The sequence below is a fragment of the Hemiscyllium ocellatum genome, chromosome 32 (genome assembly GCF_020745735.1).
Source record: "Hemiscyllium ocellatum isolate sHemOce1 chromosome 32, sHemOce1.pat.X.cur, whole genome shotgun sequence".
Classification (NCBI taxonomy): domain Eukaryota; kingdom Metazoa; phylum Chordata; class Chondrichthyes; order Orectolobiformes; family Hemiscylliidae; genus Hemiscyllium; species Hemiscyllium ocellatum.
Window position 1 is genome coordinate 20713102 of NC_083432.1, and position 14032 is coordinate 20727133.

The 14032-nt window shown below is 39.7% G+C and overlaps 1 protein-coding gene across 1 annotated transcript in view; it reads left to right on the forward strand.

Annotated features, from left to right (window-relative positions):
• Positions 1 to 14032, forward strand: part of LOC132830751 (meiosis-specific coiled-coil domain-containing protein MEIOC-like) — a 74760-nt gene that overhangs the window by 59153 nt on the left and 1575 nt on the right. The window contains exon 8 of the mRNA XM_060848588.1: positions 11030 to 11210. Within this exon, the coding sequence (XP_060704571.1) occupies positions 11030 to 11210 (181 nt within the window). The remainder of the gene's footprint in view (positions 1 to 11029; positions 11211 to 14032) is intronic.

The window sequence follows — 14032 nt, forward strand, 5'->3', positions numbered from 1 at the left end:
GGAGGGTTGCTTTTCAGACTAGAGGCCTATGACCAGTGGTGTGCCACAAGGATCGGTGCTAGGCCCACTGCTTTTTGTAATTTACATAAATGATTTGGATGTGAACCTAGGAGGTATCATTAGTAAGTTTGCAGATGACACCAAAATTGGAGGTGTAGTGGACAGCAAAGTAGGTTACCTCAGAGTACAATGTGATCTTGATCAGATGGGCTAATGGAGTGATGGAGTTTAATTTAGGTAAATGTGATGTGCTGCATTTTGGAAGGGCAAATCAGAGCAGGACTTATACACTTAATGGTAAGGTTCTTGGTATTGTTGCTGAACAATGAGACCTTGGAGTGCAGGTTCATAGCTGCTTGAAAGTGGAGTCGTAGTTAGATAGGATAGTGAAAAAGGCGTTTGGTATGCTTTCCTTTATTGGTCAGGGCACTGAGTATAGGTTGTGTTGTGGCTGTACAGGCCACTTTTGAAATATTGTATGCAATTCTGCTCTCCCTCCTATCGGAATGGAGAATGTTGTGAAACCTGAAAGGGTTCAGAATACGTTTATGAGGATTTTGGCAGGGTTGGAGGATTTGCGCTATAGGGAGAGGCTGAATAGGCTGGGGCTGTTTTCCCTGGAGCATCGGATGCTGAGGGGTGATCTTATAGAAGTTTATAAAATCATGATGGGCATGGACAGGGTATTTTCCCTGGGGTGGAGGAGTCCAGAACTAGAGGGCATAGGTTTAGGGTGAGAGGGGAAAGATTTAAAAGGGACCTCAGGGACAACTTTTTCACACAGAGGTTGTGCGTGTTTGTAATGAGATCGCAGAGGAAGTGATGGAAGCTGGTACAATTACAACATTTATGGGTATATGAATAGGAAGAATTTAGAGGGCTATGGGCCAATTGCTGTCAAATGGGACTAGATTAATTTAGAATACCTGGTTGGCATGGATGAGTTGGACTGAAGGGTCTGTTTCACTGCTGTGCATCTCAATGACTCCATGACTATATCACCTACAAGGAAAAATAAAAAATCAACATAGGGAAGGACTTGCTAGATTTAATATTACAAAATCATTGGAATGAGTCAGAGTTTTCTGTCAAACATGAAGGATCATGCTCAAAATATTTGCATATTGATGTTACAGAAAGTTTGGTTAAGGAGTATTGTGCAATTACTTGCCAACATCCAAATATTGTTTTGAGTTGTGCTTCTTCACTGTTAGCTTTGTCGAAAAGGTATTTGACTAATTGGCATGCATTGAATGTCGTAAAGTTCCTATACATGAACTAAATTTGCAACAGAATTTATCATTAAGCTGATAGCTATTGCAATTAATAGATATAAAATACCATCAATCAGATTGTGGTACTGCAATGAAATTATTACAAATGTGTAGCCTCATTCTGTCATTACCTGATAGCGCTTTTGAAAATGTCAACATAAGTTTGTTACTTTTTTTTCCCATCTTTTCTTCCTTGTTCTTATCTGGTCTTTTTCTATCCTTATTTCTCTTTCTGTACCTGATTTGACATTGAAGTTATCAGTTCTGATTTTTATTTACTTTCAGTTCTTCTACTGTTTACTTCTCAATGTTGACTAAAGAGATGCATAGTTGATTTCTTCTTGCATTCAGATGTTGTTTCCCTCGTCACGGCGTCATTGGATTGTACCTCAAGCACTTTGTGATTCAAAATTGTGTAAAACTAAATGCAGAAACATTGCTAAATAAGTGCAGTTGTCTTAAGTACACACTACAACAGAATATGGGCAAATAATCCTAAAGATTGACATGATAGGGGTTTCCAGCTCCAAGTATTAAGAGAAGTAGACGAGAACATTGCTGATCTCCTTAAATTCTCTTGATTTATATATAAGAATAAATCACCATACATTAAATGTGCCGATGACACAAAGCATATTTTGTAGTCGCAAAGGGATTTTGACAGATTAAGTGAGTGAGTAAAAGTGACAAATGGAGTTCAGTGTGAGGAGGTGCTTGGTCATCTACTTTGGACTATAATAATATTTTCTGAATTATCTGAAGTTAGGATTCATAGAGAAACAGAGTGATCATCCATGTGAAGAAATTACTGAAAAGAAAAACTAATGGACTGCTTCAACAAATAATTTAAAAGGCTAAGGCAACCTTCAGCTCTAGGAAATACAAAGGGCTGGAAGTTATTTGAGAGTTACATTGAGGTCTGTTTCGACCTCACGTGTAGTATAGTCCTCCAATATCCATAGGAGAAAGTGAGGACTGCAGATGCTGGAGACCAGAATTGAAAAATGTGGTGCTGGAAAAACACAGCAGGCCAGGCAGCATCCAAGGAGCAGGAGAATTGACGTTTCGGGCATAAGCGCTTCTTCAGGAATCTTTTGGCTAAACAGGAGGCAGAGGAGATGACCTGAGGGGGTGCAATGAGAGAGGGACTCACTGAGATCCTTGTAGAGGGAGGAGGAGAGCTTCTTCAAGGTAGGCATCCTTGCAAGAGGATTCGCAGTAGGTTAAGATCAACTAGGAGAAAGTGAGGACTGCAGATGCTGGAGACCGGAGTTGAAAAATGTGGTGCTAGAAACCACAGCAGGCCAGGCAGCATCCAAGGAGCAGGAATGAAGAAGGGCTTATGCCCAAAACGTCGATTCTCCTGCTCCTCGGATGCTGCCTGGCCTGCTGTGTTTTTCCAGCACCACATTTTTCAACCCCAATATCCATAGCCAACATATTTGTATGCTTATTATATACAGTGGCCTCCATAACTTGGTTATATTACTTATACCTTTTCAAAAATAAAAATTACAAATCATTTCAATTGGTTAGAAGCACTGAGGACTTTTTTTTAAATCTGCCCAATTGTGTCTCTGTGTATATTTATTATGTCATTACACAATGCTAAATTAGAATTAGCATAAACAGAATATTGATCTTGGAATGAATGTTAACAGTGTCAATTTGTTTAAGAGGAGTCAAACTATCAGATTAATTTTAAAATGGAACTGGAAGCTATTCAGCTCATCAAATCATTCAGAAAGGATTTCAGCAATGCTGAGGAAATGGGGGGTCAGTGTGTAAAAACAGGTAACTGCATTTACAAGTGTGGTTGAAGTGACTCCTCTTCAAATGATTTATTTGGCAATGGAAAATGCAAGATACTATTTGCATTCTGTAGGAAGTTGTTTCAGGATAAACAAGACCAATGTATATCAGTATTATGAAGTAGGATCTTGATGCCGCTAAATATTGGGCAATGAGATCACCTTGTTCACCACATGGTACATGGATCAATGCTGGGTCCTCTACTTTTTGTCATTTACATAAATGATTTGAATGCAAGCATAAGAGGTACAGTTAGTAAGTTTGCAGATGACACCAAAATTGGAGATCTAGTGGACAGCGAAGAGGGTTACCTCAGATTACAACAGGATCTGGACCAGATGGGCCAATGGGCTGAGAAGTGGCAGTTGGAGTTTAATTCAGATAAATGAGAGGCGCTGCATTTTGGGAAAGCAAATTTTAGCAGGACTTCTACACTTAATAGTTAGGTCTTAGGGAGTGTTGCAGAACAAAGAGACCTTGGAGTGCAGGTTCATAGCTCCTTGAAAGTGGAGTCGCAGGTAGTTAGGATTGTGTAAAAGGCATTTGGTATGCTTTCCTTTGTTGGTCAGAGTATTGAGTACAGGGGTTGGGAGGTCATGTTGAGGCTGTACAGGCCAATGGTTAGGCCAATGTTGGAATATTGCGTGCAGTTCTGGTCTCCTTCCTATCAGAAAGATGTTGTGAAACTTGAAAGGGTTCAGAAAAGATTTATGAGAATGTTGCCAGGGTTGGAGGATTTGAGCTCTAGGGAGAGGCTGAACAGGCTGGGGCTGTTTTCCCTGGACCATCAGAGGCTGAGGGGTGACCTTATTGAAGTTTACAAAATTGTGAGGGGCATGGATAAGGTAAAAAGGCAAAGTTTTTTCCCTGGGGTCAGGGAGTCCAGAGCTAGAGGGCACAGGTTTAGGGTGAGAGGGGCAAGATATAAAAGAGACCTCCGAGGCAACTTTTTCACACAGAGGGTTGTACGTGTATGGAATGAGCTGCCGGAGGAAGTGGTGGAGGCTGATACAATTGCAACATTTAAGAGGCATTTGGATGGATATACAATTAGGAAGGGTTTGGAGGGATATGGGCCGGGTCTTGGCAGGTGGGACTAGATTGGGTTGGGATATCTGGTCGGCATGGACGGGTTGGATCGAAGGGTCTGTTTCCATGTTGTACACCTCTATGACTATATATAGACAATATATACAATATATAGCAAGCTTTTGAAAAAGTTTTATTTAAGGTTTTAAACAGTCAACAATCAGGATGAAAGGAGATCTAATTGAGATATATAAATGTTAAAGGGAATTGACAAAGTAAATGTAGAACAGATGTTTCCCTTGTGGGGCATCCTAAGATGAAAAGCCACAGTTTTAGGGTAAGGGATGGCAGATTTAAAACAGATGAGGAAATAATTCTCCCAAAGGGTTCTAAATCTCTGGAATTCGTCACCCCAAAATACAGTGAATGCCAGGAGAGTAAATAATTTTCAGGAGGAGGTAGATTTTTAATGAGTAATGGGTTAAAGGAATGTGGGGAACTGGTAGGAAAGTAGAAATGAGGTGAGATCAGCATAATCAGATGATATGGTGCAGCAGATTGAGGGGTTATTTTGCCTGCTCCTAGTTCTTTTGGCTGATCGTTCCTTGTTCAATTTGGGATGGACAACAAAATGGTCTGACATTCTTACCCAGATCTCAATTGCAACTTTAACAGAAGTCAAAATTGTGTGATTCTGTGATCTCCACATGCCTGTAGTCATGTCACTCCATGGTGAGTGGCCATCATATTTGAACAGCACTGATGCACGTTGGGGAAAGAGACCCTTTCAGATCTTAATTGGATATATTGTGTGTACAGTTATCCTATAATGCATGTTTATTAAAGCCAATTTGGTTGCAATGCGATTTGTGAATTGCAGACTTTTTTTATAAAGCAAAGTCTTGTTTGCTGATACGCAATTCCATCCCTGGCACTAGCTGAGCAGCAAAACCTAACCTTCAGATCCCCTGTCTGCAAAATGCAAATTCATTGTGCTCAGCTAAAAGAGGAATGCAGTCAGCTCTGCAAGCCTTGAAGTTAGCTTGAAACTGGGAATTGTGGTCTACATTTAGAAGGAACTTTATTTCAAACTGGGGAAGATCAAGGAGGACAGGGTTTCTGTGTCTGCACCATGTGGTCAGTCAGCTTGCGTGCTTTCTGGTGAAGAGCTTCGTGAAAGGTACACTGCTGTAGTCAGTGATTTAATGTTAAAGTGTTAAATTTAACTAGATTATTTCATTAAAATATATGGTTTAAAGATTTACTTAGACTGCGCTATCATTTGTGTTAGGCTAACTACTATTTTTGATTTGACTTTTACTGTTTTTCCCGTAGGCCCCATTATGTATATTGCATGATTTTCTATAACATGGTATCGCATGGGAACCGCAACTACTATGTTATAGGAGAACTACCTATAATGGATTTAGCAGATGCAGCACAGATTCACCAGAATGCTAACGAGGCTTAAAGCGTTACAAGTTTGCCTAAATACTAACATTCCTTCAAATATGGATGGGTTTATGAACAGTGAGGGTTTAGAGAGATCTGGGCAAAATGCTGGCAAATGGGACTAGATTTATTTAAGATATCTGGCCAGCATGGACGAGTTGAACTGAAGGGTCTGTTGTACATCTCTGTTACTCTATATATAAGACTAAGGCGTAACCTGATTGAGGTGTTTATTATGCTGGAAGTATTTAATAGGGTAGGTGAATTTATTTTTTCAGGATACTCAGTGCAAAGGGCATAACCTTAACATTTGAGTAAGAACGTTCAGGGACTGGCAGGAAGCACTGCAAACCTTGGTTACAAGAAACATGAAACTCAGTAAAAAAAAACTGTTGAGATCAATTGAAAATTTCAAAACAGTGATTGATAGTACTTTTTAGTAGATAATAGTATTAAGACAATATGGAACCAAAGCTATTAAACTGAGGTAAGATACAGCTCAAGCATGATCTAATTGATTTGTACAACAAGCTCAACAGGCTAAATGACCTATCACTGCTACAGCTTAGATTGCATCAGTTGAACCTTTTTTCAAACCTGCCTGAGCTGATCATATAAACTTCTGGCATGACATGCAGCAGCATCCAGAAGTGAATACATGCTCCACTCTAGATTAAAGGCTGCTGAGACCATTGGTTAGAATGTTCTTACATGAAACTCCTCCTTGGACTAAAATATGGTGCAATAGGTAGTCTGATACTCCCATCAATTGATTGTACATAACATGGAGTTTAGTTTTGTAGGTTGGGTATCTAATAGCTGCCTCTCAAACTCCCGCAGTAAAGTTGAGGCCCAAGCATTCTCCCTGTTAAGCAATGTTCTGGCTTCCCATTCCAATATTTCTTATTATCTTCACAAGTGTTGTGTGAATTACCTATACCTAATAACAGTTTTAGCCAGGGTGCCAATCTCTTGGTTGAAAAAGGAGATTAATAAATGTGTTTCTCAAAGCATTCTCCTTTACACCAAGTCTACTGCTGCACCTTCCTGAAGGATGAGAAGGACCTAGAGAAAGACGGAAAATACTCTAGAGTTAGTGGTTAATAAAGCAATGAGTGACCAGCAGAATTAGATGTGCAAAGGTGCCAAAAACATAGATGGACAATAATTTGAGAATTGTAATGTTAAACCGGCTGGCACCCTACTGTGGGCTTGCACTGGCCTTGTCATCTAAAAGGCTTCAAATTTTAAATTCCCATTTGAGTGAGAGGGAGGCAGTTCAACATTCTGGTTTGGGTCCTCTTGTAAGTTATCTTCTCTTTCAGAAAGAAAACACAGGATTTTACTAGGGACACTTGCTCTTGTCAGGAGGCAAATTGGCCAGAGCTATTTTTCAGTGGAGGTATTCTAACTGGCTGCACTTACCATGGGTGGCCTACTGATTTGTCTGTCCCAGTCACAGGGCCAGAACTCTGAACCCTCGATAACCTGACTGGGAGAAATGTGCACAGCTGCAACAAGTCGGATATTGCACATTTGTCACAAAATAGAAGTTCCCTCAGAGTTGTAAAAGAGAAAGTGGTAAATTTCTTAGATCCGAAGGGAAATTTTTCTACTTGAATCATTACAACTATGGGTTCCAGACTTTAATATTAGTGATTCCTTCTAGGGAATGGAGTCCCTGGAGCCTAAAAAAAATCTCAGTAAATATTATGCCTTAGTTATTGTCTGCTAACTTATATTGTGTGGGTAGCTAATTCGCATTCCTGTCCATCTTTAGGAACATTCCCAACTGTTTTCCTTGTTCCCCCCTCCCGCATACCCAATCATACCACCAAGATCCAGGAAAATTTTGCCCTTGGTATTGATGTGCTTTGATCTGGTATTCGTCTGTATGAGACTGAGGAACATGCCATATGAGAGCAGCAAAAAATATTGAGAAGAATGATACTTTCCTCTTCGTACAACAATGACAAATGGTGGAAGTAATTAGACTATGAAGGAGAACTGCTTTCATGGGCTTGTTTGTGTGGTGAAAAGCAAAATGTGGGAGAAGAGTTCAGTATGCCTCAAGAGTGGGATAGAAATAATCTTAAGAAAGGCATGACATACATAAATAGAAACAGGGAAAATCTGCATCTCACTCGTGGTATCCTGATGTATTGTTAAACACAACCTGTTTTGAACCCAAGTGCTTGGGGTTATCCTGTAGCTGTCGATGACTTCAGTATTCTCACTTCAGGACTATTGTTGACTATTGGAAACTTGGTATTATATCTGGGAAAATCAACCTGCACCTGTTATTCCTACCACACAAAGATTTCCATTGACATGTCAGTAACCGTTGGAAGTCTCACCTTTCACATTTTAGAAGTGCTGGACTGTAGAGGTTCAAGAAAGCAGCTCACCACCACCTTCTCAGGGCCATCTTGGGACAAGCAATAAATACTGACCAGCCAGTGACACCCATGTCGCATGAATGAATAAAACAAAAACGCTGCATATATTTGGAGAAATATCAGAACATACTCATTTTGGATACACTGAACTATAGCAGTTGCGCAGAAATAACAAGTATTTCAAACATATTTTACATTTGTATGTTCATTTTCCAAATCTGACATTTTTTGTATAAGTAGATGGTACATCTGTCAATCATTGAATGCATGCTGTTGAAATGGCAGTTGATGAGATTTGTAATGCTGCTTTTATTCATTTTTGCTAATACACAACGGTGTCAATGCTGATATTATTGTAGTATGTCTTCCATGTCAAATACATCTTCCTTTACTACATCTGATTTGGACATTTGTGGTCTTAATAGGAAGGATTTATGATTTTCTGTTGTTCAGAGGTGAAATAACACATGGTCAGTACACCAAAGTCTTCAGTGATGGGTGCCCATTGCCCTTTCTGGAGGGTTTCTAAGCCTTCATAGTTTCCTTAATCACTACTAATCAATGAAGTCCTGTTAATCATAAGGATGCAATCCAGTAGTTTTTTTTTCACCCAGTGAACTTGTCAGTCGTATACGCAGTTCTCACTTTCATAAAGTGGTGATTTTGTTGCATCATATGTGCAATATATGGCTTTCACATCAGAGAAATAAGATGAAATGCACGATCATTCACATGCAATATCATCCAGGTGAAGCTATACAGACGTTAGGTATCATGCCAGCTATCAAAGCAGCAATTTTTCTAAATTCAAGTTTTCCAGAAGGGTTAGCCAGGATTTTGGAAACCAATTTAGTGAGATCATCAGTCATTCCAGCAATTCTTGATATGATTCTGCAAATGATAGTAACCATTAATTCCTGGCAACTTGAACTTCACACCTTAGGAAGGATATATTGGCCTGGGAGGGCTTTAGTGTAGGTTTACAAGAATGATACTTGAAACCAGGTTTAAATTATGAGGATAGGTTATACAGATTAGGCCTGTTTTCTCTAAAATTTAGAAGGTTGAGGGATGATCTGATTGATGACTTCAATATATGATCAGGAAAAGTCAGGGTAGGTAAATACAAATTATTCCTACGGATTAAGAGATTCCAGATGTAGGGGTATATTAGGGCCAGACTGTTCAGGAGAGATGTTAGGAAGCACTTCTACATGTAAAGCGTGGTAGAGGTCTGGGAATTCTTCCCAAATGTCAGTTGATGTGCAATCAGTTGTTAATTTTGAATCTGAGATCAGTAAGATTTTTTTCTTAAGCAAAGGTATTAAGGGATACAGGCCAAAGACCGGGATATGGAGTTAGGCCACAGATTAGCCATGATCTCATTGAATGGTAATACAGGCTCAACTGGATGAATGGCCTACTTTTGTTCCTACATTGCCATTCAGCAGGAGAGGACTTTTTTTTTAGCATTTCACACAGCATCAGTTTAATTTGTATTTAAAAAGTGATTGATGGTTTGTTTTGGAAAGTTATATCTGTCAGTTCTACAACACCACAACTTCAAATAAACAAAGAAGAATTTTTTTTATTTTGTCATAGAGATGTACAGCACGGAAACAGACCTTTTGGTTTAACTCGTCCGTGCTGACCAGATATCCCAACCCAATCTAGTCTTACCTGCCAGCATCTGGCCCATATCCCTCCAAACCCCATCCTAGTCATATACCCATCCAAATGCCTCTTAAATGTTGCAATTGTACTAGCCTCCACCACTTCCTCTGGCAGCTCACTCCATACACGTACCACCCTCTGAGTGAAAATGTTGCCCCTTAGGTCTCTTTCATATCCCCTCTCACCCTAGACCTATGGTCTCTAGTTCTGGACTTCACCACCCCAGGGAAAAGACTTTGTCGATTTATGCTATCCATGCCCCTCATGACTTTATAAACCTCTGTAAGGTCACCCCACAGCCTCCAACACTCCAGGGAAAACAGCCCCAGCCTATTCAACCTCTTCCTATAGCTCAGATCCTCCAATCCAGGAAACATCCTTGAAAAGTTTTTGCTGAACCCTTTCAAGTTTCACAACATCTTTCCGATAGGAAGGAGACCAGAATTGCACGCAATATTACAGAAGTGGCCTAACCAATGTCCTGTACAGCTGCAACATGATCTCCCAACTCCTGTACTCAATACTCTGACCAATAAAGGAAAACATACCAAATGCCTTCTTCACTATCCTTTCTCCCTGCAACTCCACTTTCAAGGAGGTATGAACCTGCACTCCAAGGTCTCTTTGTTCAGTGCTGGGGTAATGATTTCTGGGTAACCAGACAAAGTGTCCAGCCATTTTGTGTTGAATAATCATATCGGAAGGTGCTATATATATTTAGTAAATGATCATGAGCATGATTCTGCACATAGTAAACTGGCACAAAAATAAAGAATAGTGTCCCTTTTGTGACCAACTGGTTATGAATAAATCAGATTTTAGTTTATTAGACACTAAGACTTGGCATCTTTTCAATTACTCTTGCTAAGATTATGAAGCAAAAACAAAGAATTAGTATAATTTAAATTTCATAAGGCTTGTCCTGTCCATAGTTCTGCATATTATTAAGTCATCATTCAACATCAGCATTTTAACTGATTATAGCCAACACTTTGTTTTATTTGCAGTTACTTTAATCTTTCTGTTTTGATATAAATATTATTGTTAAATACTTTTGGCTATTCTATCTTGTAGAAATTGAATTATTAGTTTAACTTTAAAAAGATGTTAAAATTTTCACACTCCATATATACTGAATATATAAAAAATAAATTTGTTTTATATTTTGCAAACTTTAATTAACAGGAGATCATCTCTCATATATTTTACTCCCTACATATGACTCTACAAACAGTAATTTAAATTGATGCTTAGCTCAGCGTACACGCAATAACTAATAATCTAATAATTTAATTGGTTCTTTTTTAAGTACCAACACCAATAAAATAATAGCACATTCTTGTGACTAGATTAATAAATGCATATTCTGTAATAATCCTCTTTTAACAGGTTGTGACATTGCTTGGAAAGATGGAACGTCTTCGCAGTTCGCCTCTTCATGCAAATATTTCTACAGCTCTTGATCGACATCTGGAAGCCATCCACATTACCCAAGCTCGTAGAAAAGATGAAATAGTAAATGCAGCTAATCGACAAAGGCAGGGAGCTCCAAGATACCAGGATGACCGAGGTAACATCATAACCTGACTCGATTTACAATTTTTTTTCTCTATTGAACATACATGGGGAGTGGGGTCATTTCTGACAACAAAGAGAACACAATATGGTGAACTTTAACGACTGACTATTCACTTGTGAGACTATATTACTTGTGCATGGAAAGCCCTTTTTGGAAAACCAGTCTGATAGGGCAGTATTATATCCTCGCCTGCAAGATGTCAAAACATTGAGCTCACTTAGAGATTTGATTTGGTATCACCAGTAATAAATTGAATCATTGGTTGCTACTACTTATCTATGACAAAAGAGTTTCTTTGTCAATATTAGAGAAGTATTATTTTGTTCATGCCATGAGGTTTTCTTTGCTTTTCATGAACATATTAACCCTCTTTTTGTTATTTGTTCATGGAATGAGGGTGTCACCAGCAAGGCCAGCTTACTACCGATCCCTAATTGCTTGTAAACTTCAGAGGTCAATTAAGAGTCAATGACATTTACTGTGGATCTGGAGTCATGTGTAGGTCAGACCAAGTAAGGATAAGTTTCTTTTTCTAAAAATCATTAGTGAACCAAATGGGTTTTTCTGACAATTGATAATAGCTTTGTGGTGACTATCACTGAGACAAGTTTTTAATTTCAGATTTAATCAAGTTCCACTTGCTGCTATTGTGGGTTTAAACCCTTGTCTCCAGATTATTCCTTGTATCCGGTTGTAATTTTGCTCACTGAGCTGGTGGATTTGATCTCAGATGTTTCGTCACCATGCTAGGTAACATCGTCAGTGAGCTTCCAGTGAAGCGTTGGTGTTCTGTCCCACTTGCTATTTATCTGTCTCGGTTTGTTGTGGTGGTTGATATCACTTCCGGTTCTGTTTCTGATAGGTTGGTAAACGAGGTCCAAATTTATATGTTTGTTCTTGGAGTTCCGGTTTGAATGCCGGGCCTCTAGGAATTCCCTTGCATGTCTTTGTTTAGTCTGTCCCAGGATGGATGTATTGTCCCAGTCGTACTGGGTGTCCCTCTTGACTGTGTGTTTGGATACCAGTGATAGTTGGTCATGTCTTTTGATGGCTAGTTGGTGCTCAAGTATCCTGTGGCTAGTTTCCTGACTATTTGTCCAACGTAATGTTTGTTGTAGTCCTTGTAGGATATTCCATATATGACGTTCGTTCTGCTGGAGTTTGTATGGTGTCCTTTAAATTCATCAGGAGCTGGTTCAGGGTGGTGGTAGGTTTGTGGGCAACCATCTTGCCTAGGGGTCATTGTAGTCTGGTCGTCATCTCTGAGATGTCTTTGATGTACGGCAGTGTGGTAGAGTTTCTGGACGTGTTGTCTTCTTGTTTAGGTCTATGGTGAAGGAATCGGCGGACTGCACTTATCAGGTACCCTTTGTTCCTGAATACGTTGTATAGGTGTTTTGTCTCGGCTTCTCGTAGTTCCTGGGTATTGCAGTGTCCAAATAATGTCCTGATGCAGCTCCGTTTGTGGGTTTTGGGATGATTGCTCTAGTAGTTGAGTATCTGGTCAGTGTCTGTGGGTTTCCTGTAGATGGTGATCTACAGCTTTCGATTGGCTTTTAATTCTACCGTGACCTCGAAGAAGGGGAGTCTGTATTCGCTTGTATGATTAGCATAATTCTGAAAAAGTATAAATGGTGGCTGAGATTTTGCCAGTGTGTTGGAGATTGTTTGGGAGGCATATGGGCTAGGAAAATGCCACTGAATTGTGTAAGGAGCAAAGCCCAATGTGTTTGCAGGATTTTCCCAAGGGCAGTCAGGGTGGTAGGATGAGACCACATTTCAAGCTGATGAAAAGGGAATTAAGTCTGTTAAACAGGCAAACAATTGCGATTTTACCAGTAATTTTCCTTTTATTTGAATGATGCAGAAAAAAAGAGTTGAAGAAACTTGTTAACTACAATGAGGCAAAAACTCAATCTTAACTATATTTGACTGCCATTATGAAAGATTATGTGGTTTGGTCGAGAGGGTAAAACTGAGTAGATGGCAGCATTAGCAATCTGGAGGCAAGTCAGTCTTGGTTGGCAGAGTGTAGAATTTCTGGGTGAATGTCCTCTTACTTCGAGAAGGGTGGGATGGTGGAATTCCTTGAGAAGTGTGCAGCTATTTGCTGTGGACTTCATTCATGGTCTTGAGACCTCCAGTGAGGAGCAGCACATGAGAGGTAGAGAGCTGTAGTTCAAAAGCATCGAGGCAGTAGCATCCACAGGCACAAGAGGATCATGAGGCTGGAAGAGGAACTCGCAAGGAGGACAGAGGGACATGCAACTAACCAGATACCGGTAGAAAACACTACTTACTAGAAATTATCCACTATGGGAGGTATTGTTTTCTGCAAATGTTAAAGCAACAAAATTGATGAGCACTTCACCTCTCCCAGGGTTGGGGCGGGCTGAAGGGTGTCACAGAACTCTGCCATAATGGAGGCACAACTGAGCACAATAGGAAATGGGGTGTACCTCACCTATGGCATTCAATTTCAATGTAGCGTTTGACTTTGATGCCTCTGGAGGTTTCCTCTAAGGATATGAAGAGTGATAGCAACTACAGAGGAAACTTGATTATCCGAAAGACACGGGCTTGGAGTATTTTGTTTGGTTAATCGAATGCTGGATAAGATAATTAGCCAAGCATCGAGACCGTGCGATCTTGTTCAAATAATCCGAAATTTGGTTAATCGAATGCCAGATAATTGAGGTTCCTCTGTACATGGTACAAGAAAACTTCAAGGGAATAGAGGCAAGATAGGCAGGGAGGTACATTTAGGGGGTTTCACAACTCACTCATGCAGACTCATGCGTTTCTCATGATCG